The sequence below is a fragment of the Prunus persica genome, chromosome G3, assembly GCF_000346465.2.
Source record: "Prunus persica cultivar Lovell chromosome G3, Prunus_persica_NCBIv2, whole genome shotgun sequence".
In the NCBI taxonomy this organism is placed as follows: Eukaryota; Viridiplantae; Streptophyta; class Magnoliopsida; order Rosales; family Rosaceae; genus Prunus; species Prunus persica.
This window is the reverse complement of record NC_034011.1, coordinates 201,298-224,651: the sequence shown is the minus strand read 5'-3', so window position 1 is coordinate 224,651 and position 23,354 is coordinate 201,298. Positions and strand designations below refer to the sequence as shown.

Below are 23,354 nucleotides of genomic sequence, written 5' to 3'. Positions count from 1 at the left end.
GCAAACACCCAAGCCAAGACCCAACCCACACAAGGTAGGGTAGGCACCAGTGGTACCACTCTCCAGAAGGCATTACAAAAACTAATAATTAATATGTCTTGTAATATTTGAGAAGTTAGGAACAGGTAATGTTTTAAGTTAGGTGGTGGATACACATTTCTTCAAATCATTTATATATATGTATACACATAGACATAGTATTGAATAGTAGATAAGCCTGACTGATATTATAAATGCCTACCTTGCAATTGCTTGCTTGCTACCATGAAGTCATTTCCCACTTTACTCATATCGTACTATGAGCGCATCACATTCTCACAGTGATTCAGAAGCTTCTTTCAGCAGTATCTAGCTAGAGCAGGCTGCTATTCCACAATAATGTCAACCATTTTGTTTTCCGCTGACTCTAGCATCTGGCTGGAGAATAAGAATCAAACTCAACTCATCAGGACCATGTTAGATCAGATTACACTAACCTCAAAAGTTTTAATAAGCTGTCAAAAAATGAGTCAACCAATCATGTACATCATGATTACATGTTTCTCTCTCTCTCTCTCTCTCTCTCTCTCTCTCTCTCTCTCTGAAACTACAGTTTAAAAGTTGTCCATTTATCTCTTCTTGGCATGATCCAGGCGATCCATATATATATATATATATATATATATATAAACATTAAACTTTCATATTACTTGAAACCATGGGCCAGGCGGATACACATGGATTTAATTATTATAGTGGGTGGTAGTTGTCTAGCTGAGTATCCATTCCATTATCCATAATCTGCTCTCACTCTCATTTCATTTCATCCTCCAAACGACTTTCACCCATCCAATGCCATTGATAGTCATAGTGGCTCTTGTGATAATTAAGGACCATATATTTCAATTTCAAAGTTGAAAAACATATATAAAATTTAGCCCAAAAGACCGGGCCATATAAAATTGGAGCCCAAGGGAATCAAAATCCAAAACTCTCTCATGCTCATTTAGATGCGGAAAGATTATAATGAGGAGTTTAGAGTGAGGAACTTATTTGAAGGGTTCATTATAAAAGCTCTCCCAGTTAGCTGAAGTCAGTCTAGATTGAAGTACAACCTGCCTGCCTAGTATGAACATTTATTAAGTAATTTATGAAATCAATAACATATTTAAATATTCACTAAAAAAATAATAATTAAAATATAATTACTAATTAAAGTAATTCATAAAGACTAAGATACTACTTAATTACATATATTAAATTAAAGAAGTTGACCAAAAAGTAAAACTAAAGAAACTAATTTTATATTTTAAAATTTTAAAATAAAAAAAAAAACCTTTCCCGACGAAATTGTGTCGGCATCCGGCTTCTCCCAATGAAATCTATCTGTGCCGACGAAATATCATCAGGGGAGGTCTAATCTGACAAATATTCGTCGGGATAGACATGTGCCGGCGAAATTGTGTTGGGAGAGATTTTAAAATATATATATATAGAGTATATTTAGGTTAATAATTTTTTTAATTAGTAGATTCTAGTTTGGCTCGGCTATACTTTATTCTATTTTTGGGTACAGCCGTGCGGCTTTACTCTATTTTGGCGTATAGCCGTGGGGCTATACGTTTCAGTTATTCTATTTTGGAGTATAGCCGAACGGCTATACCTTTAAACTATTCTATTTTTGATTATAGCCGTTCGGCTATACCATATCATACTCCTGAATGTGTTTCGCTTACAAGCAAAACAATAAGGATCCATCCTGGTGCTACCGCAACTTTGTCAATCACAGGGCATTGAAGGCTGCAGACAACATTAGGCAGCAGTTAGCCCGCATTATGGCTCGTTTTGATCTCAAGTTATGCAGTACTAATTTTAATGATCCTGACTACTCCGTCAACATAAGAAGGGCCATGCTAACTTGATATCCCTTGCTGGTGGCTCACCTAAAACGCACAGCTGGTCGTGTTTCCAGAGGATACTACCTGACACCAGCGAACGATAAGGTACACTTGCATCTCTCAAGTTGCTTGGGTCACAAACCAGAGTGGGTGATTTACAACGAGTGTGTCATGGCAAGCAGGAAATTTATCCAGACAGTGACACAAGTTCCTGGTGAATGGCTTGTTGCTGGTGTACAGAACCAGGACCCATTTTGACATGTTATTTGTGTTTTCCTTTTGGTCGAATGTTATTTTGTAATCTATTTACTGGTTTTAATTGCAAATAATAATTTATCATAATGAGCACAACCCTATTTTAATGAAGTCTGTCCTTTTGCTAGAAGGTTTTCGTTTTGCTTTGTCTAACTGCTATTTTGCTGTTTAGACTTCTTTTGTGGCCATCTTGGCCACCTTGTAATTCTATTTTCATATTGCAATAAAATTCTGTTTCCCTTTCGAAAAAAAAAAAAACCACAAACAAAAATGAAGCCTACCCTTTGGTCTCTTTTTTCGTTAGAGCTGGTTATCACTTTGATTTGTGACTTTGTATTTTGGGGTGGTGGGGGTTTAGTGGAGGGTGTAATGTAGGATATAGACATATAGCCGAAGCATGCCATCTTTCTTTCTTTTTTGGTCATGGAATGTCTTAACAGTATAGCCGCTAGGCTATACTCTAAAATAGAATATCTTAACCTTATAGCCGCATGGCTATACTTAAAAATACAATAACTAAAGTATAGCCGGGCGGCTATATACCAAAATAGAATATTTTACCCATGCAGACACTTCCCTGATATTTTGAAAGGGAACCTCTATCCGAGAGCAGTGATCAACAAAAGAGAACCTCTATCCTAAACCCTAATATATTCAAGACTAGATGAACACAAAGCGTGCACTCGCAGTCAAGACATTTCGCTTCTCTATCAACTCAAGCTTCGATTTGTTTTCTTTGGTTTCGGTTGCTTCTTCCTCCGGGTTCGGCAACGAAAAAGACCCAACCAGCCTAGGCGCCCGCCTAGCTACCGCCTAGCCACGTCGAGCCCGCCTACCGACCGCCTAGCCGCCTCGAGCCCGCCTTGAGACCTCCTAGCCGCCTAGCGCCCGCCTAGAGACCGCCTAGGCCGATTTTTCAAACACTGCGATTGAGTGAAGGTCTGAAACCTGAAATTGAAAAATTTTTGCTGCAAATTTGAGCTTGAGATTGAGAAGCCGAAGCAGTGAAGCACAAGTCAGGTCCATAGAAGAACAGATCATGGAGAATGGGAATCCAAAATACAAAATTTGCTGACTTGGTGTCTGTCCTCAGTGGAAGGAAATGATGAAGTTGTCCTATCATGGAGTTTCTGTGGTCTTCCCAATAACAAGGTTCGGTTTTGAAGCACTTGTAGGATGAAAGTGAAGTTTTCTTCAGGATCAAAATAAGTACAAAGCTACAGAAACTGGTTGATGCTTTGTGTACCACCGTTCCCTGGATCCTGAATCATTAATAATTTTGTTTGAGAACGACCACATTCACAAGCAGAAGACTGCTGTGCTGAGGAGGTAAGACTTCATCAAAACCACTGTATATAATGTTACTTATAAAAATAATTTTATTGTTGCTTAACTGATTTGTTACCCTATTATAGATGATGCCCCTAAACTTATATATTTCTGTTTCTCATGATCAACTCCTCGTTACTTCATGACTTTGTGCAGCATCATGGAAGACAGTGATGAAATCGATGTCTTTTTGCTCTCGGATAGAGGTTCCCCTTTAATATTCTCTTTGTCATGAAGTGTTGAGCTATACTATCTCATCTTTGATAGAGGTTCCCTTTTATTGAAGACAGTGATCAACAAAATATTAGCTATATATTTAGACACTTCCCTTTTAATTTGTCATCAAGTGTTGAGCTATACTATGCTCATCTCTGAAGGGGGATTATAGGTAACCAAAGGTTTGGATGGAGAGAGCCTTACTGCAAAGTTTCCTCGAGAAATGAAAAAGCGTCAATAAAGTCGTAACACTTTCAGACCCAAGAAAAAAAAACCAAGATGGTTTTTCTTGTTTTGTTTTTGGTCGGTAAGTTGAAGTTGCTCTTGTTGTATCGTTGCTAAATATTGAAGATGCAAATAAGGGGAACCCCTGGCCTTCTTTGTTTCTTGAGTCCTTTTTGTTTTAAGTTTTAATTACAGTATTAGCAAGGAAAGGGCAAAAAAAAGAAGATGAACTTCTTACTATGGTCAAATTGTCTATACAATTCATCTTTTACAAGGCATGATTACATGCAATGCATTAATCTTCAATGAATATTCTGCCAGGAATATGCAAGACGCAGGCCCAGCTTCCTCTTCAATACTTCCACCCCATGCTTTCACCAGAATGAGAAAATCAGTGCTGTTTCTTCCCCTCTGAAAAGAGCAGAAACCAGTTTTAAGTTTGTGCAGTTTACAAGCGATTCTCCAAGAGATCAGGCAGTGTTATCTTCCCGGAGTGGTTCTGATCAAGCTTACTGAACTGATTGCAGATTTGCAATATATCTTTCTCCCCTATCTTTCCCATCTCTTTAAGCTTGTGAATAACATACTCTGATTTACTGAAATAAGCATTGGAGCAAAACAATGTCGGGATGTTATACTAAATCATTGGTTACTTCTAAATTTTTTTTGAAGATGCTAACAGTTAAAAATTGGAAAATGTAAATGACAGATACGAGGGGATTATGGAAAGCCACCTGATGAAACCATGGTTATTGATGTTGGCAGCAAGCAGATCCTGGACAGTGATATCCCGATCCAAAACCCACTTGATAATCCTCCTATGTCTTTTGTCCACTCTGGCCTCTGCCAAATACATAAACGCCCGAGCCACCGCCAGTGTCGAAAACAGAAGCCACACCGCAGCGAAGAGCCTCCCTTGAACAGTCTTGAAGGCCCTGTCCCCGTACCCAACCGTCGTAACCGACATAACTGACAAGTAAATAGAATCAATCCAATTCAAATTCTCCACAAAACAGAGAACCAAAGCTCCCATGCCAATGGACAACACCACCACTCCAAGCGCCAGACCAACCTTGAGCCTGATTCTCATCCTGCCCTTTGCCACATCAACAATATAGTCCCTAGCGGAAAAGCGATGAGAGTGAGCCTGAGCCTGAGCCTGAGCCTGGCCCATTTGAATTCCGGTCAAGATCATATTTTCTTGCAAGTCCAGCACAAAATTGACAACCCCACTTAGCAAGATGTCAATAAAACCAAACCCAAAAAGCACAAACACACAAGCAAAAATTTTCGTGAATGGTGTTGTGGGTGCAATGTCACCGTACCCAATGGTGCACATGGTGACTATACAGAAGTAGAGGGCGTCGACAACCGGGTGGGTTTCTATGCCGGAAAATTTGTCCCTGTTGAAAGAGTAAATTACAACACCGAGAGAAAGATATATGAGGAGCAAGAAGACGGCTTGCCTGATGATGGAGCTGGACTCGGACTGTGGTTTGGGGATTTGGGTCGTCTTTGGCTTGAGGTCTCGCATGACGGCCATGGCCGGGGCAGTCTTGCAACGGTGGAGAGTACCCGGTTTCTTGGTGCGGGCACTCGGGGCTCCGAATTGGGTTGTTGAGGTGGAGGAGGAGGACTGTGGGTCTTGCTGTACATGATGCTGCTGGGGCTCTTGGAAGATGAGCAGAGTTGGGTCGCTGAGAGACGGAGCGATTTTGAATGAGAAATCATGGTCTTCAATTATGGGTTGGAGTTGGTGTTGGGGCCCTGTTTGGGAGCCGAGAAAAGGTTCATTTTCCATCAGAGAAAAAAAGGAATAGATTCTCGTTGGAGGTAGTGTACTGTGTAGATAAGGTGTTGGTTTATAAATTTGCTTAAAGTTTGAGACTTTGTTCACTCTAAAAAAAAAAAAAAGAGAAAAAGGTTTGAGACTAGGCAAAGGGGCCCGCGCCAATTATTCAACGAGAGCGAGATATATGGAGAAAATTTATTTATTTATTGTGCGGTAATACGACTGAGAACATTTACTGGAGAGTAATTTTCGCTAAAATAGTTAGAAAGTAATTATTGCAAACTACCTAAAAGTTCATTTAAAATTTTAAAAGTAAGAGGTGAGGAAGGGTTGTGTGCCTAGGGAGAGAGGAGATGAAGAAACAGAGAACCCTCAACTTCTCTCTCCTCCTCTCTAAATGTAGAGAGCCACTAAACTTAAATAGGGAGTTCTCAAAAATAGAGAGTTAAATTGCAAGTCTGATAGAGCTATGTTTTGCCCTTATTTTAGCCAAAATGACTAAGGATCAGAGTATAACAACTCTGTTGGAGATGTTCACGACTTTTACCAAAGCGTACTTTCATTATCATTCTTAACACTAGATATGTGTTCATTGGTATAATTATAATTAATTCTTTGCTTTGTATTTATGTAATTATGATTATGTCAATGTATATGTGTCAAATATTGAGAAAAATGGTGAGAGTACACCTTAATTAGAGTGATGAGCAAAAATACTCTATGTCAATAAGGGTGATTCGATAAACTTTCAAAAATGGTATTGGTGCACCGTGCACCCAACTTCCAAGATTGAAAAATAAAGGAGAATTGACTTCTATGGCCCAAAAGTGCAAAAAAAAAAAAAACTTGAAAATGAAAAGAGAGAGTAAAAAGGTGGTGGCAATGGAGGCTGTTGAGATCACGCTATGAACATGATTGCTTGCTACAATTATTGGATTCACATGATTAGTCGGACATATTATAATCTTGAAAACTTGAGCAACTCACCTTAAGAGCAATGTCTTGAAATAAATCATCGCCGAAATATTGTTGATAATTTTGTTTTTTTAATCTGTGAATATTTTGGCACTAAACCATTAATTTATCGTATAAATTTCGATTTTATTGATGCTTTTCTATTTCTCGACGTAACTTTGCAGTAAGGCTCTGTCAGTCCAAACCTTTGGTTCCCTATAATCCCCTTTCAAAGTTGAGCACAGTATAGAGCTCAACAACACGTCATGAAAAATTAAAAGGGAAGTGTCTTAATATATAGCTAATATTTTGTTGGTGTTTTACATGTATGGTCGACCTTTAGTAATATCGATTAAATATTTGACAACGTATTAAGTAGAGTAATTTGGTATCGACAATGTATCAGATATCGTAAATTAATAATGTACTAGATACTGTAAATTGATATCAACAATGTATCAGATATTGTAAATTAATATTAATAATGCACCAAGTATTGTAGATTAATATCGAGTACCAGATAATCACTGTGCAAGAGAAAATGTAGGGTATGTATCATTTTATTATTAAACCCACGTGACACCTATTAGCAAATTGATTGTTTTTCTCCGCACGACTCAATTTGAGATGCAGTGGATTCGCATTGAACATCAAAGTTTGTCATAGACAAGAGCCTCTAATGCCACAAGCCTTGTGTGTCACTTTTGGACCCTCCATTGCCAAAAGCCTTGGCAATTGCTTATTGGACCCTCCTAGTCTCCTAGAGACGGCCTAAGAAGTGTTAAAACTGTTTTTGGACCCAGTATTGACTTATTCATGAAGGCATTTATAATCAACCAACCTCCATGAATAAATGAGCTTATTAAATATTGCCAACTTAATATTGTAGCAAATTTCCCCTAATTATGCAATGATTTCTTTTTTTCTTTTCTTATTTTGAATATGGCATTGGCAGCTTAAAATACACATGGATGGAGTTGATCTTGAATCTTGTTGATAACCAAACCAACGATGATTAGCAATAGTTGGAGTTTACCAAACAAAGAGAAAAAGAAAAAAGAAAACTGACATGATTGGAGTTTACCTCTAGCTCTACTTGTAGTTGTAGCCATTTATTTGGTTGGAAAATGCTAAGACACCAAATTTTTTTTTCTTTTTGATCTTTTTGTGTCTGAAACTGTGAGCAAAGCACTCATGTTAAACAGTCAAGAAAGAGGCAAAGTCAACACAAAATAAAGAATGATCCAATTCGATACAAGCAACAAACTGAAAGACAAAAATCCAGAAGAAAGCAAAATATTAGTACTAAGCCTTGATTGAGTACTAACTAATTTTTTTGGGATAAAAACGATATTATATTTTAATCTAATATAGATTATGTTTAGGGGAATTTGAACTCGAGTGCAGCATGAGAAGTACATCTGCTCTAATCAACTTGACTAAGCACATATTTCTTGAGTGCTAATTAATTAAGCAAGGACTAAACTGAATTGATCGATCCATCTGTCTGATTGAAAAGCATGTGTTATCTTAATTCTACGGATTGGAGCTATTTTTCTTTGTCTTTTTTATTATAATCAGAATATTCATGAAATGGAAGTTGGAAACGGTCCATTTGTACGTACTCCTTATGATCTGACTTTTATTTTTTGTTTTTCTTGTAGTAAAATGAAAATACAAAAAATCATGAGACAACATCAATTATACGTACAAATAATGCTGAGGGAGAAGAAAATTAAAATATATAGCTGAAAACGAGAGAATAAATCCCAAAATCAGATTCCCTTGTAACTCTAGAAGCTAATAATTGTGTGTGTATGGTGTGCATATATATATCCTAAATTTTTAGTTTCTCCAAGATTGTAAGCAAAAGAGAAAATCACCTAACCTATTGGGTATTGGGGCCAAGTCCGACTAGACTCCTACCAACTAAATATTGTGCAAAGTCAAAGTTGGCTGTTACTTGATTATCAAATATTCTAATTTATATATACAAGTGTGAAAGTGTAGTTTTTTCTTATTATATTCACACTTGTGTCTTACTGTATTATATATATATATATATATATTATATATGCAAAATCCATGCACAGCCAGTAGTATATATCCGAATGCATAGGGCTCATTCAACATTTTTAAGTCTTCATTCTTGGATCAATATTGAAAAAAATTAAATAAACCGTAAATTATTAAGACATCTTATTGCGATATAATAAATTGATGAATATGGTGCTTTTTAAGAATCACTAATATAATGCAAAACTTTACGAATAGAGAGTTCGAATTAATAAAATATAATGCATCTCAATTAAAGTTTTTAATGTACAAGACGTCCTAACTTCCTTGAAGAGATGACGCATTAAAAACCCTCAATTTCATTCATATTTCTTCAACTAAATTTGAGGCTCTAGAAGACCATTACACGCATTAAATAATTAATCATGAAATATATATATTTTATGTTGAAATTTTGACATCCTACACACATTTATGTTGAAGAGCCTTACTTAAAATGACATCGACATGACTCAAATTGAAAAACCATTGCATCGTGTCAATTTGATTATCGTAAATAAATCATACATGTAGGGAAATTTTTTCCAACAGACTCCACCTTGCATTTATGGATCTATTCTTTGAAATGTCTTAATATACCATCTATATTTTCATTAAATGTCTCACGTAAGCGATTCCGTCAAATTTGAGAGAAGTTCCGTTAGCTGATATAGCCCCCACTTCTTTTCAATCTCCCAAACTATCACTTGTATAAAATAAAATATAAAAAAAAAAATAGCCGGAGCATTGAAAGTCCAATTCTAATGCCGCATGCTCTCCAAAACTTGGAAAATATATTTGCCATTGAAAAGTTATAATCAATTACAATTCTACAAAAAGCTAGACCCATTTATTTGATTTCCATTCAATTTAAATTTAAGATCAAAATATTAACTTTTCTAATGACAGCGGCGAGGGTGGTGGTAGTGGGGATGGTGGTGATGGGAATGACTATGTCAAGGTGGTGGTGACATGGTGGTGATACCCATGATAATCAAAATCCACCAATTTTTCCCTTTCCTTTAAAGTCAATAATTTTTTAATTATGAAGTCTTTTAAAGTCATGATTGAATATATCTAAATTTGAATAGATTTTAAAAAATCGAAATTAAATACACTAAGAATTTTTTATCATAATTGAATACCCTTGAATTTTTAAATATTTTAAAAAATCTTTTAAAATCTCAATTGAATATACCGCCTTAGTTTTACTTATTCAGAAATTTAAGAAACAAAAACTAATTGTTGTTAGCTTTTTATTATTATCATTTATTTTGCTAAAGAAAAATTTGCCCTTTTAAGGTCTCTCCCCTGTGGATTAAGTCGCCCCTCATATCCCCTTCTACTAGACTTGAAAAGAATACATTTTTATTGGTGTTTGGTAAGTGGTGGTGGTGGTGGTGGTGGTTGGATTCTTAAGAGTGTCGATATTTTATTCCATACAAGTTAGTAAGTTACTTCATTTATCAAAAGAAACAACAAAAAATAAACATTTTATACCTCAGACTGGACCCCAACAAGAAAGAGGGTGAGAGGGAAAAAAATACTCAAAAAATAAATGATGAAAGCTTCGTTTTTTAGGAGATAGGTGTAAATTTTATAAAATAAAATAATTAAAAAAAAAAAAAAAAAAAAAAAAAGAGTTTCGTGGAAAGCGAAGTTTCGATGTGTAACACTACTAGCAAACAACGAGTATGATTTTGGTTGACAAAGTTATAGTTGGGCGCTTTGACCAAATGCACAGCTTTTGGCTTCACTTGATGTCTACCATATGAATAATTATAAAAAAGCTTGCGCTGTAAGCAATAACAGAGCGCATAAATGTGCTTGAAACAGCTCAAACTCACAGTGCAATTTGTCAAAAGCACCTCGAGAGTCCCAGAAGCTGGTTCCGTGACTTTAAGCCTTCAACTTCAAGATACCCCTTTTGGGGTTTTGGCTTTTGGTAAAGTGACTGTCTAAAATATCTCATTTTTCTTGCTCTGTTTTCTGTTTTTGGCATATGGGTTGTAATGGTACTTTCTATTACTGCTATAAATGTATTGGTTCTATTGGGTTTCGCGATGGTACTTTGCCACTGTGTTGTTAATGATGGCCTCCATGGTTTGGATTGGCAGAGAGAGTCTCTGATTTTATGGATGCACGGAGTTGCAGAGATTTGATTCTGTCAGCAACGGAACAAAGTTTCAGCCTTTTTTGTTCTTTTTGGTATCATAGTCCATAAACATCTTCTACCAACGTTTTAGTTTTGGTTTTGCCTCTTGAGGGAAAACAAGAAAATACCCTTTTTTCTAGTCTTCTGGGATCGTTTTGTTTGCTTGTTTGTTTGTGGTTGAAGTTTTGTTTTTTTTTTTTTCCTAACGAAATTTGCTGTCGGAAGCGGATTTTTCCTTGTTAAAGTAATGGATTTTGTACTTTGTGGAATTAAATAGCTGCTAGATTCTCTGATTCTTAATTGAGGACCTTCACCAATTCACTTTGTGGGATCTAAACATTCTGCTACTGTTACAGTCTGCTTTTGTCCGACTTTCAACGAAACTAACGTAGATTTGTAACTTCTTAATTCTGCGCACTCTCTGTTGTTGAGTGCTTTGGAGAAAAGACACATGTGTAATGTTGAATCTTTGGAAGATTAGTTTTTGTGTCTTCTGTTGTCTAGTGAATAGTTCAAGCAATCCATGTCAGGAAGGAGATGCCGTGTCAATCCTCTGCTGTATTTTTTTAATTTCAGGCCTGCTTGTAGATGCGGAATTAGTCATGTCCTGAATGAACTCCCTTTTAAATTATCATTTTGTTGGTCTCAGATCCTTAGCTGGTTCTTTAACACCGCCAGCTCAACTTTGCCGGCTTGGCTTTTAAGCTTCTGATTTTTTCCACTAACAGACTTGTTCTTATGCAGGTGCAGATTGAGGTATAAGTACTCAAGCATAGAGCATCTGAATACTGAGACAAATTCTTGTGGTTTGTAATATGGCCGGGGAAAATGGTGTCAATGGTGGTACACCTCAAGAGCATGAGGAGACCACATTAAAAAACCAAGTAGAAGGCACGAACGGGGACCATCAAGGCTCAGACAAGAGCAATGGAGATGAGAAAAATGAAAAAATTCCATTTTTCAAGCTATTCTCATTTGCAGATAAGACTGATTATATCTTGATGCTCTTCGGCACAATTGGTGCCATTGGGAATGGTTCATGTATGCCCCTCATGACGATATTGTTTGGGGAGATGATTAATTCTTTTGGAAATAATCAAAACAATACAGACATAGTTAGTGTTGTTTCCAAGGTAAAGTTATGCTGCACAAGCTTAGATTTAATCTTCATCACCAGAAAAACTTTTAGTTTAACTTTTTCAGTTACACTATGAACTCCTTTTATGAGGTGAAATATGTAAGTTCCAGAAAATCCCATTGATTTCTGGAGCTCATGTGTGTGTGTGTGTTTTTTTTTTTCTTCTATTTTTTGTATTCAATTTTTTTCAGGGTATTCATTTCATAATTATAACATACTCCCTTCCTCTATTGATTTTCTAAGTTGTTAAAGTGAACATGTTGATAATCACTTACTTATCTTGGGAAATTTTAGGTCTCTCTAAAATTTGTCTATTTGGCCATCGGGGCAGCTGTGGCAGCAACTCTTCGTAAGTATATCATAATCACATAATTTTTTAATGCATAGAGAAATTCTTCTATATATCAGGTATGTGAACTGATAAACCTTGTATTTCTTGTTCATCAGAGGTCGCTTGCTGGATGGTAACAGGGGAAAGGCAAGCTGCAAGGATAAGGGGTTTGTATTTGAAAACAATATTGAGACAAGATGTTGGTTTCTTTGATATGGAAACAAACACTGGAGAGGTCGTTGGGAGAATGTCTGGCGACACTGTTCTCATACAAGATGCCATGGGTGAGAAGGTACTATGCTGGCCACACAATTACCAAAACAAAAACAAAAAAATCACACCAGGAAGAATAGAAACCTTGAAATTTGTTCTTATAATGCAACCATGGGGTTATATACGTGTGCTTGTTTGTGCAGGTTGGAAAATTTGTACAGCTGCTTTCAACATTCGTCGGAGGGTTTATAATAGCATTCATCAAAGGGTGGCTTCTTACCCTTGTCATGTTGTCCTCTATTCCTCTGCTTGTGGCATCGGGTGCAGCTATGTCCATCATTATAACCAAGATGGCAACCCGTGGGCAAAGTGCTTATGCAAAAGCATCAAATGTAGTTGAACAGACGATAGGCTCCATTAGAACTGTATGTCCCATTTTCCTTAGAACTATTGGAACAATTGCTGTTTATTTGACCAAGAGTATGATGTTTACCCTTTTTCTTCCTATACAGGTTGCATCCTTTACCGGCGAGAAGCAAGCTATAACAAGTTACAACAAATATCTTGGAGATGCTTACAAATCAGGTGTTCATGAAGGTATAGCTGCTGGAGTAGGTCTTGGCATGGTTATGCTAGTTGTGTTCAGTTCTTATGCCTTGGCTGTATGGTTTGGTTCAAGAATGATAAGGGACAAAGGATATTCCGGGGGTGATGTGTTGAATGTGATTATTGCTGTTTTGACTGGATCCATGTAAGCTCCATTCTTAATTTTTTCTTTTTGCTATTATAGTACCTGACACCTGTGCTATCAAACCTTCTTTCCTTTATGCTTGAATTTAGATACCCACATGCATATGCAAGTGCATGTATAAAAGTGAATCTTTTGGTTTTTTTTTTTTCTCTTAGAAAAGCTTATATCTTGCTTTTGGAATTTGGATGAGTCAGGTCTCTGGGGCAGGCATCACCGTGCTTGAGTGCATTTGCTGCTGGTCAAGCTGCAGCATTTAAGATGTTTGAGACTATCAGTAGGAAGCCAGAGATTGATGCTTATGACGAAAGAGGAAGGATATTGGATGACATTCGTGGAGATATAGAGTTGAGAGAGGTTTATTTCAGTTATCCAGCCAGACCAGAAGAACAAATATTCGACGGGTTCTCCCTTTATATCCCTAGTGGCACCACCGCAGCTCTGGTTGGACAAAGTGGAAGTGGGAAGTCAACAGTCATCAGTCTGATAGAGAGATTTTATGATCCACGAGCTGGTGAAGTTTTGATAGATGGTATAAACCTAAAAGAATTTCAGCTCAAATGGATTCGGAATAAAATTGGTCTTGTCAGCCAGGAACCTGTACTGTTTGCATCAAGCATTAAGGAAAATATTGCCTATGGAAAGGATGGTGCTACCCTTGAAGAGATAAAAGCAGCAGCTGAACGTGCAAATGCCGCTAAATTTATTGATAAACTGCCTCAGGTTCTAATTAAGTTGTAGCTCATTTTTACTGAACTTTGTAATTGTATGCATGATCATAAGAATATGAGTTCACTTTGGACTTTCATATTTCGTGTTCAGGGGGTTGACACCATGGTCGGTGAGCATGGGACTCAGCTGTCTGGTGGCCAGAAGCAGAGAATTGCTATAGCAAGAGCAATTTTGAAAGATCCACGAATATTACTTCTGGATGAAGCTACAAGTGCACTTGATGCAGAATCTGAGAGGATAGTTCAAGAAGCATTGGATAGGATTATGGTGAACCGAACAACTGTTATTGTTGCTCATCGTTTGAGCACAGTGAGGAATGCAGATACAATTGCTGTCATTCATAAAGGAAAGATGGTTGAAAAAGGTACGCATAGCACATTATTTTTATTCTTGTGCATAGAGCTATAGAAAGCATATATTTCCCATTCCCACCCATTGGTTGGAGATGTTGCAGCCAAATTATTCTGTTCTGTTCACACTATCTCATAATTTCTGCACAATCAACTCTGATTATTTCATGACATGTATGGGTAGACATCATATCAATTAACAATATGTTTGTCAATTTATCAGGCTCACACTCAGAGTTGCTCAAGGATCCTGAAGGAGCATACTCTCAACTTATACGCTTGCAAGAAAACAATCGATCAGAACAAACAGCAGAATCTCAGAACAAATCTGAAATAACTACGGAATCTTTTAGACAGTCGAGTCAAAGGATGTCGTTAGTAAGATCCATAAGTCGGAACTCCTCTCTAGGAAATAGCAGCCGCCACTCATTTTCAGTCTCATTTGGTTTACCCACAGGACTTGGTAGCATGGGTAGTGTAAGGGACAATACAATGGCAGACCCAGAAGCCCCTGCCAAGGAATTAGAGCAACCTCCAAAGATCTCACTTCGCCGCCTTGCTGCCCTCAACAAGCCCGAGATTCCAGTGCTTCTTATTGGGACTGTAGCTGCAATGGGCAATGGTGTTATACTTCCAATTTTTGGTGTGCTTATTTCCAGGGTAATAAAGACTTTCTATGAACCACCTCATGAACAAAAGAAAGATTCAGAGTTTTGGGCATTAATGTTTATTACCCTTGGTTTGGCATCATTACTAGCGATCCCAGGACGAGGATATTTCTTTTCTGTTGCTGGTAGTAAGTTAATTGAACGTATCAGGTTGATGTGTTTTAAGAAAGTGGTTAACATGGAGGTTGGGTGGTTTGATGAGCCTGAGAACTCAAGTGGTGCCATTGGTGCAAGGCTCTCAGCAGATGCGGCAACAGTGCGAGCCCTAGTTGGAGATGCACTAGCTCAAATAGTTAATAGCATTGCGACCGCAATTGCAGGTTTGGTCATTGCTTTTGTTGCATGTTGGCAGCTGGCATTTATTATCCTCGCATTGATTCCTCTTATTGGAGTTAATGGATATGTTCAAGCAAAATTCATGAGAGGATTCAGTGCAGATGCAAAGGTATGATCTAAAGGTCCCTGAAAGTAAAATCTGTAATTTACATACAGTCAGAGATTATCTATATTTCTGAATTACAAGGACATTTCATAACTTGTGAATTCAAATTCCTTCTTTCTTATATGTTTCATCAAGATGTATAATTAAATGGTTGCAGTTGATGTATGAGGAAGCAAGCCAAGTTGCTAATGACGCAGTTGGGAGCATAAGAACAGTTGCTTCTTTCTGTGCTGAAGAAAAGGTAATGGAACTATACAGAAGGAAATGTGAAGGTCCTACGGCGGCAGGAAAAAGACAAGGCTTGATCAGTGGATTAGGATTTGGGATATCTTTCTTCTTCCTGTTTTGTGTCTATGCAACCAGTTTCTATGCTGGAGCTAAACTTGTTGAGGCTGGAAAAACAACATTTGCTGATGTTTTCCAAGTAATTATTCCCTCCATATCTATCAATGCCAATCCTAAAGTTTTGGAAACATGCAGAATTGGCATCTGACCTGATTCATTGCCTACCAATTTTTTTGACACCAAAGCATGTGTAGTTGAATATCATTTGTGTGTTTGGCTTGCAGGTTTTCTTTGCTTTGACCATGGCAGCTACGGGAATTTCTCAATCAAGCTCCTTTGCCCCAGATACTAACAAAGCCAGGATTGCTGCTGCTTCCATATTTGCAATAATAGACCGCAAGTCAAAGATAGACCCAAGTGACGAGTCAGGTGTGAAATTGGATAATGTAAAGGGAGAGATTGAGCTTCGCCATGTAAGCTTTACATATGCATCTAGGCCAGATATACAGATTTTCCGAGACCTCAGTTTAACTATTCATTGTGGCAAGGTAAAAATTTCATCATTGAATTGGGTTTCAATTTATTTTTTATTTAAATTTGATGACACGTTGATAAAGTTTTAGTCTTAATGTTGTGGCTGTGTTTGTGAATCTCTTTTGCAGACAGTTGCCCTGGTCGGAGAAAGTGGGAGTGGAAAATCCACAGTGGTAGCATTGTTGCAAAGATTTTATAATCCGGATTCAGGTCATATCACACTTGATGGAACTGAACTTGGGAAATTTCAATTGAAATGGTTGAGGCAGCAGATGGGGCTTGTGAGCCAAGAACCTGTTTTATTTAATGACACCATCCGTGCCAACATCGCTTATGGAAAAGATGGGGAAGCAACTGAGGCAGAAATTATAGCTGCATCAGAGTTGGCCAATGCCCACAAGTTCATTAGTAGCTTACACCAGGTTAGAACATTGATGAAGTTAATAATTTGTAGACACATACAACTAAACTGAGCTGACCTTGTCTTGTTATAAACTTACAATGTTCTTATTGCTGCAACATTAATCCTAATGCATTATGCAGGGCTATGACACCGTAGTAGGAGAACGTGGAGTGCAATTGTCTGGGGGGCAGAAGCAACGTGTAGCCATCGCACGTGCTATCATCAAGAGCCCTAAGGTATTACTGTTGGATGAAGCTACAAGTGCACTTGATGCTGAATCTGAGAGAGTAGTTCAAGATGCATTAGACAAAGTGATGGTAAACCGGACCACGGTGGTGGTTGCCCATCGACTATCCACAATCAAGAATGCTGATGTGATTGCAGTGGTTAAAAATGGAGTTATCGTAGAGAAAGGCAAGCATGATACTTTGATTAACATCACAGAGGGATTTTATGCATCCTTGGTTGCTCTTCACATTAGCGCTTCAACTTCAACTACATGAGCCCCTTGCACACTTGTCTTTTCCTCTGTAATGCTTTCGTCAAAACTGCCACCTTTTCTCACCAAAGACTAGAGAGAAAATGGCATTGCCAACACTCCCCCACCACTCTTTTCCAATTAGGCAAATAGTTATGTTCCTTCTTTCTGGCTTGTGTGTATTAATTTTTTGTGGTATAATCAATGTATTTAATATATCTTCTAGTAGATGAATAAGTAGTAGGAAGACTAAAACTGCTATTTGATGTGGCATGGCAAATAGTTTTTTGTTTTTAAAAAAATGGTATACTTGTTTGAAAATAAATGAATTCCTTACATTTTTTAAGATTTCAATTCGAAGTTTGTTTTTTCATTCTCAAATCCTTTCAAAATAGTTTGAGAGCAATTGCAAGTGAATTTTACTCTATTTCATGTAGTTGTCATCTCTTCTAGAAGTCACTTTAAAAAAAAAAAAAAAAAAAAAAAGAGCTCTTTAGTTAAAAAAGAAAAGGAAAAAGTCAATTGATATTTCAAACCGTCACGTATAATAGACACGAAATAATTGAAAAAAATTGCTCCAATTAAGTAGTTAAATAATATTACGATATAATATAAGGTTTTTATCATCCATACATTTTTCGACAAAACTTGTTTTAAATTTGGCCACGTGTAATCAAGCTCATTTTAGTTCTAAAACTCACGTCATAGGTGGATAGGTTGCATTTTCAACAATGAAATGCAACTTATCCACTCGTTTTTGCTCAACTCCCGCTTCAAGTCAGGATGAGTAATCAACCTTTTGAGTTTGCAACTTTTGGATGATATTTATGGATTGTCAACTCTCTCTTGTTTTGGTGGCTGGCTCTCTGTTTCTGTGTGTGTTATTATTATTATTGGTTTCCAAGCTTCAATTCCAATGTGTGGATGGATCATGGATAGTCAACAAGAGCATGCCGATACCAAAATGAAACGTCACGCATGACGACCCCAAACAAAACCCATAATATCAAATTCGAATCTGTGTCATTGTCGTGAATAAACACCGGGATTATTGGTAAGATGAGATGTTTAACAGTACTAATTAATTTACTCTTTGCATTCCAAGCAAGCTATCTGTTTGCTTCGCTGTCCCACCGCAATTGAAAAGTCTGCTTTCCATTTCTTCCTTCCACCTTATATAATATATTATACATGATAAATAAATAATAAATAAATAAATGATGTAGAGTTTTGCACAGTATTAGTATATGTCATAATCCACTTCGACTTGTACAGAGTCTACGGGACAAGAGACACTTCTCTCAAACGTCTATTAAGTTATACACAGGATAAATTATAACAATCCATGTAAAAATGTTAAAAAACAAGCACAACTTGCAGAAGAGTCGTCCAAAGCATACGTATACGTATTTCCTTGATCCAGGATGAACTATCCAAAGCATCTTCAAACACTTGCTTAAAACCCTCACTCATTCTGTAACCACATTAAATTGCCTTGAGGCTTGAACGGAAACAGTTGTCACCTTAGCTTAGATAGCTTCCGCCCATATGAAAACAAAAGGTATCCTCCTAACACTGTTCGGAAAATTAGCATTCTGAGACAGAACTATAATGCAAGTCCTACCTTTATTCTTCACACGAGCGTCCAAACAAAATACTCCTTGATTACGATATTTATCCACAAACTTTGCCAGTCCATTTAGACACACAAGAAAAAATTCATGTTGGGAACAACCCTCCATCAAATCACCCATATCCTTTTCCTAAGGATCCTAAATTCAGGAGGAGCACCCACCATGTTTAAAAGTTTAACAGACTCGGATAAGCAAGAGGACCAGCAACATCAACAATGCAAATAACGAAAGGTTCCATAACCATAATAGAAACTCAAAGGTTCTAGAAGGGGTCCCTTCCAAACACCAATCCATAATCATCAATATAGGCATAGATTTTCAAAGGAATTATACCCAAATGCATAACAGAACCAATCCCACCATGAAGAGATTCGTGCACAAGAAGCTCCACAATATTTGCCTTGGTTGGAAAATTAGGAAACATATTTACTTCAGATGGCAATGGAGCTTGTTCAGTTGTCCAAACTGCCTTAACTTGCCTAAGAGGCTTACGAGACCTCAAGAAACCAAAACACGTGGAAAATCATCAAGAGTCTATGATTTTCTAGCAGCTGGACACATGCCTATAAACACATGTTCATTCAAGAGAAAGAGATCTCTCTTGGTGGATCCACAGAGAAACATCCACAAGCTCTGGTTTTTTAATGGCCCTGTCCACAGGAACAGACTGCAGCTAAGGGAACACAAGTATCACCTCATGCACATTAATATCTTCACCACACTATCTTAACATCCTCTGTTAAGAATTAGGATTGCCAGAAAGTCTTGGGACTAACAGAAAATGTTCTCGAATTATTTATCACAGTCTTTCATCAAACAAATGACTAGAATATCCTAAGAGGCACAACAACACACACTAGCATAAAAATTAATACTCCCTATCTAAGAAAGCTTGATCGACCATAACAACACGACCTATGACCTCAACCAGCTTAGCAAGAAAACTTCTCCCACAAATGCAAAGGGAAGGAAATCTGACCCAAAGAGCTCATTTATCCAACCTAGAATTACTAGAATTAAAACATGAGCGCCCCCTTTAAAGAGAGATGATAAGCCCTTATTGTTCCAGGGCCCATCTTCCAACACATAATCCAAATCATCTTCATCCGAGTCCACTCAATGGAACTGAGCAGGTGACAACAATGAGTTGAATAAAAAAGAAAATTGAAAAAAATGAAAAACGGATAGGAATGCATGGAAAGAAAAAGGCATCAGTAACCCAATTGTGACCTCCAACCCTCATAAGTAGCGCACAATCTATCTAGGATGACTCCATACATGTTTAAAGAAAAAAAAAAAAATTAATTTGAATATTTCCCGAAGAAATGGAGGCATCAAAACAATTTCCTTCAATTTATAATTTCTTAAATTTGCTTATATAAAGTCACAAAAAATCATTACAAGAACTCACAAGATAAAAGTTGACCTCATTTTTTGTTTTTGGAGAAATCTAACAAGACAAAAATAAATCAAATATAGAATAACAAAAAAGAAATGAACTGCTCTTCTTGCATTTTTAGCAGCATAATTAATAAAAATGCTACATATTCTTCTATCATGCCTTTTTCCATGGATAAATAGCTAACTAATTCAATCTTTCTTGTGATATAGCAGTCACGGTAAGACTTATCAATTTCAACTTTGAAAAACTTCCTTATGCAACAACTGTAAAAAGTATGACCATAATGTTATGTAAGCAATCCATGCAGTTAAAGTCGAAAGACATGAGTAGTCAATGATTCATGCTGTAGAATTTCGACTTGGATTGAGGGCTTCTATTTGAGGTTTAAGTAAACATCAAATTATTTTCCTTAAGCTCCTTCAGCTTTTTTTCCTTTTTTGCCTAAGGTAATATAAGGTTAAACACAAATGGGAGTCCTTGCCAAGATAAAATATTTTGGGTCCACAGCAACTGCCTCACTGGACTCCCCTAAGGGCTGGCCCTGCCTCCATAACAGAAAATAATTCACTTATAATACATTAAACTTGATATCCTTGAGTATTTATATAATTTTGACTGAGGCATGCCATATACAATGAAATATGAGCTTGTGTTTGACGCCTTTTAAAGACCATGTCATAAATCATATCCTACTCTAAGTTTTTATATGTTCTTTTTCTTCTCCATCGCAATACATATTTTATAAATTTAAGGTGGAATAGATAATCCTAAATCCCGCTTTTCTTACTGTGTATATTGAAAATCAAAAGGCAAGGAAAGAAAAAAAGTAGTTCAATCAATATTAATCGCTCCTTAAAGATAAAGAGAACAAAACTGCTAGTCATCTTCACTCTCGTCACTATAGGAAACAAGGCCTGTCTTCGCAACAACACTGGACTTATCAGTATCACTATTAGGTGTCTTCATTACCTCTAAACTTTTGTCTGTATCTACATGTGGGGTTGTCACTGTGTTTGTGGGTTCTTCACCACCTCCCTGATCAATTTTAGCTTTCTTTGCTTGTGGCTTCACCTTAATAATCATACCTAATGGACGAGGAGGTGGATTCCTCTTCCCAGCTGATTTCTGTTCCTGCGAGCAGAAGGTTTTGTTCAGAAATGTAAACTAAAACTTCTAACCATCACAATCACCACAAAACAGTGGGAGATGGTATCTCTCCTCGCTCACTCTCATATTCCTCATGTTGAGATACCAACCTGTATTATAGGAACAGAAGGTGTTTCCTGAAGCTCTTGTACAATGCTAGACTTTGCTACCACGGCTGCCTGATAAGAACAACTGGTGTAAAAAAATTCTGACGCCCAAGAAGAATTTTATCTTGAAAAACTAACTCTATGGCTATGGTCCCAATATGGTGTGAGAATAATCATGCATACTTGAATTTCAACAGATGAAAGCTCTTAAATCCCAGAAGCACATGCATAAACATGAACACATAGAGGTAAGTACTAAGTATATGCTAGCCAGATGGACTGCTAACTATATTCTATAAAGTTTTGCTTCTCACGAGCTTTACCAAATTAAATAGAGAGCTTAAAGATAATCCAAAAAGCTTTGAAACTGCCAAATTCTAGCATACTGTAAGAAAAATAAATAAAGAAAAACCTTAAACATTTCTTTTTCTGAAAAGAAGTAAACCTCAAACAAAACACCTTGGAAAGTAAAAGTAGTCAAACTATTCCAAGATGGTTGGAAAACAAACCTGGAAACTCAGAAGTTGTTGGGCTTCCTCATCTGCAATCTTTCGCTCATATTCCTTCCTTGACTGAAAAACAATGTAAAGAAAATAACACGTGTGATAATATGCAGTATCTCAGCTGTGGACCTAACTTGACTGTCTAACTGCTTCACCCAACAGTAGTTATCAATGTTTTGAAATTAAAGAAGAGAAAGTAAGACTCCAGTGAACATATCCTACTTAACTACCTCTACAAACTACAAATTCCTATTAGGAAGTGAAAATCCATATATATACTTTATATGCAACAAGTAAATGTTTCAAATGAACTGGAAATAACACTGATGACATGGATGACTAAGAAACATAGAGTGTTGTCTCACATTCTCTAAAGTATCAAGGAACTCGGTCTCATCATCATCCAAGGCTTTGGGTGGTCCTGCAAAGAGCAAAAAAAGTGAGTGAGCTCTGAGCACAGAGCAATAGCAAAATCCTTCGCCTGTTTTTCATCAGACAAAATGCAATGGAGGCCAAAGAAAGGGTCATCTCATTTTCATACAAGTATTGAAAGAAATGAAAGTTTGGGCTTTGAGCACTCACTGTGCTTGAAACGTTCATTGAACTCTGCATCCTTCTTATCTTTATTTTCTTTTAAAATCTGCATTGAATAGAAACAAGGTTTTTTTCATGGGCCAAACAGATGAGAGGGATTTTAATTAAATTCAGAGAACGAAAAAAAGTAAAGGAGAACCTCGAAAAGAGGTCTGTCTCTCTGGGCAGTGCCATCCTCAACCCGTTCGCCCCTTGTTCTCTTTGCTTCATCCAACTGTCAAAAATCAGAGAAATGCACGCATTATCATCATTGATCAACAGGATTTTTAGGGTTTTCGGAGAGATAACAGTAGTTCCAGTACCTGTTCCTCAGAAACGAAGCTCATAAGCCGGGGCGGGCGTGTGAAATCGTCATCCATTTCTCAGAATCCTAAAAAGTCACAATTCTTTTGCCTTTGGCTATGAGATTTTTGGGTCTTTTGCTTCCACAACCATAAGCTTTTTCTGTTCTGTTCTGTCTATTTCTATTGCTACACCTACACGCCTGTAATTAACGAACAAACATTTAACAATTTTTTAAAGATTTTACATTTCTTCTTTATTCAGACATTCACAGACATCAGGCCCATTAAATTCCCCGACTTCGCTTGGGCTTTCGGCTTTCCCCATGGCTACCACTTACTCATTTTTTAGGAATTCTATTTGAACCCAATTTGGTCTCTGGACACCCAAATTTTTGTAACAAATTAATGAAAACTTTATCCCAGTTTTTTTTCTTCCCAGAGTTTGGGAAGGGGAAGGGTTGGAATTCGAACATGAAATCATTGGTAAGCAAATGTCATTTTTAA

General features: G+C 37.1%; 3 protein-coding genes across 5 annotated transcripts; 1 reads left to right on the top strand and 2 right to left on the bottom strand.

Moving 5' to 3' along the window:
- On the bottom strand, nt 4,108-5,816 carry LOC18787996 (two-pore potassium channel 5). 2 transcript variants are annotated; one of them, XM_020560719.1, is made up of 3 exons: nt 5,369-5,816; nt 4,637-5,305; nt 4,108-4,498 (listed from the first exon to the last, which is right to left on the bottom strand). In XM_020560719.1, exons 1-3 carry the CDS (start codon nt 5,701-5,703, stop codon nt 4,351-4,353), a joined length of 1,152 nt encoding a protein of 383 aa, XP_020416308.1. In that variant the 5' UTR covers nt 5,704-5,816; the 3' UTR covers nt 4,108-4,350. The 2 variants fall into 2 exon arrangements, with proteins under 2 accessions (XP_020416308.1, XP_020416307.1); XM_020560718.1 differs by having other exon boundaries at nt 4,637-5,816.
- LOC18788037 (ABC transporter B family member 11) lies at nt 10,515-17,534 on the top strand. Of its 2 annotated transcripts, none has more exons than XM_007221399.2 (13): nt 10,515-10,648; nt 11,603-11,991; nt 12,291-12,345; nt 12,444-12,619; nt 12,744-12,965; nt 13,053-13,291; nt 13,486-14,011; nt 14,111-14,384; nt 14,594-15,483; nt 15,638-15,904; nt 16,050-16,313; nt 16,428-16,721; nt 16,843-17,534. In XM_007221399.2, exons 2-13 carry the CDS (start codon nt 11,674-11,676, stop codon nt 17,203-17,205), a joined length of 3,888 nt encoding a protein of 1,295 aa, XP_007221461.1. In that variant the 5' UTR covers nt 10,515-10,648; nt 11,603-11,673; the 3' UTR covers nt 17,206-17,534. The 2 variants fall into 2 exon arrangements, with proteins under 2 accessions (XP_007221461.1, XP_020414671.1); XM_020559082.1 differs by lacking the exon at nt 10,515-10,648 and adding an exon at nt 10,665-10,911.
- LOC18788047 lies at nt 20,767-23,089 on the bottom strand. Its single transcript, XM_007221441.2, has 7 exons — nt 22,869-23,089; nt 22,706-22,780; nt 22,555-22,612; nt 22,338-22,393; nt 21,979-22,041; nt 21,473-21,541; nt 20,767-21,347 (listed from the first exon to the last, which is right to left on the bottom strand). Exons 1-7 carry the CDS (start codon nt 22,923-22,925, stop codon nt 21,093-21,095), a joined length of 633 nt encoding a protein of 210 aa, XP_007221503.1. The 5' UTR covers nt 22,926-23,089; the 3' UTR covers nt 20,767-21,092.

Bases quoted from the DNA above. Each gene is read 5' to 3' on its own strand.
- LOC18788047 (XM_007221441.2), bottom strand. From the start codon at position 22,925: ATGGATGACGATTTCACACGCCCGCCCCGGCTTATGAGCTTCGTTTCT. The intron at 22,781-22,868 runs GTACTGGAACTA...GATTTTTGACAG, and splicing joins GCTTCGTTTCTGAGGAACAG to TTGGATGAAGCAAAGAGAAC. The intron at 21,348-21,472 runs GTTGGTATCTCA...TTCTGCTCGCAG, and splicing joins CTTCTGTTCCTATAATACAG to GAACAGAAATCAGCTGGGAA.
- LOC18788037 (XM_007221399.2), top strand. From the start codon at position 11,674: ATGGCCGGGGAAAATGGTGTCAATGGTGGTACACCTCAAGAGCATGAG. The intron at 14,012-14,110 runs GTTCTAATTAAG...TTTCGTGTTCAG, and splicing joins TTATTGATAAACTGCCTCAG to GGGGTTGACACCATGGTCGG. The intron at 16,314-16,427 runs GTAAAAATTTCA...TCTCTTTTGCAG, and splicing joins TAACTATTCATTGTGGCAAG to ACAGTTGCCCTGGTCGGAGA.
- LOC18787996 (XM_020560718.1), bottom strand. From the start codon at position 5,703: ATGGAAAATGAACCTTTTCTCGGCTCCCAAACAGGGCCCCAACACCAA. The intron at 4,499-4,636 runs GTGGCTTTCCAT...TGCTTATTTCAG, and splicing joins AATAACCATGGTTTCATCAG to TAAATCAGAGTATGTTATTC.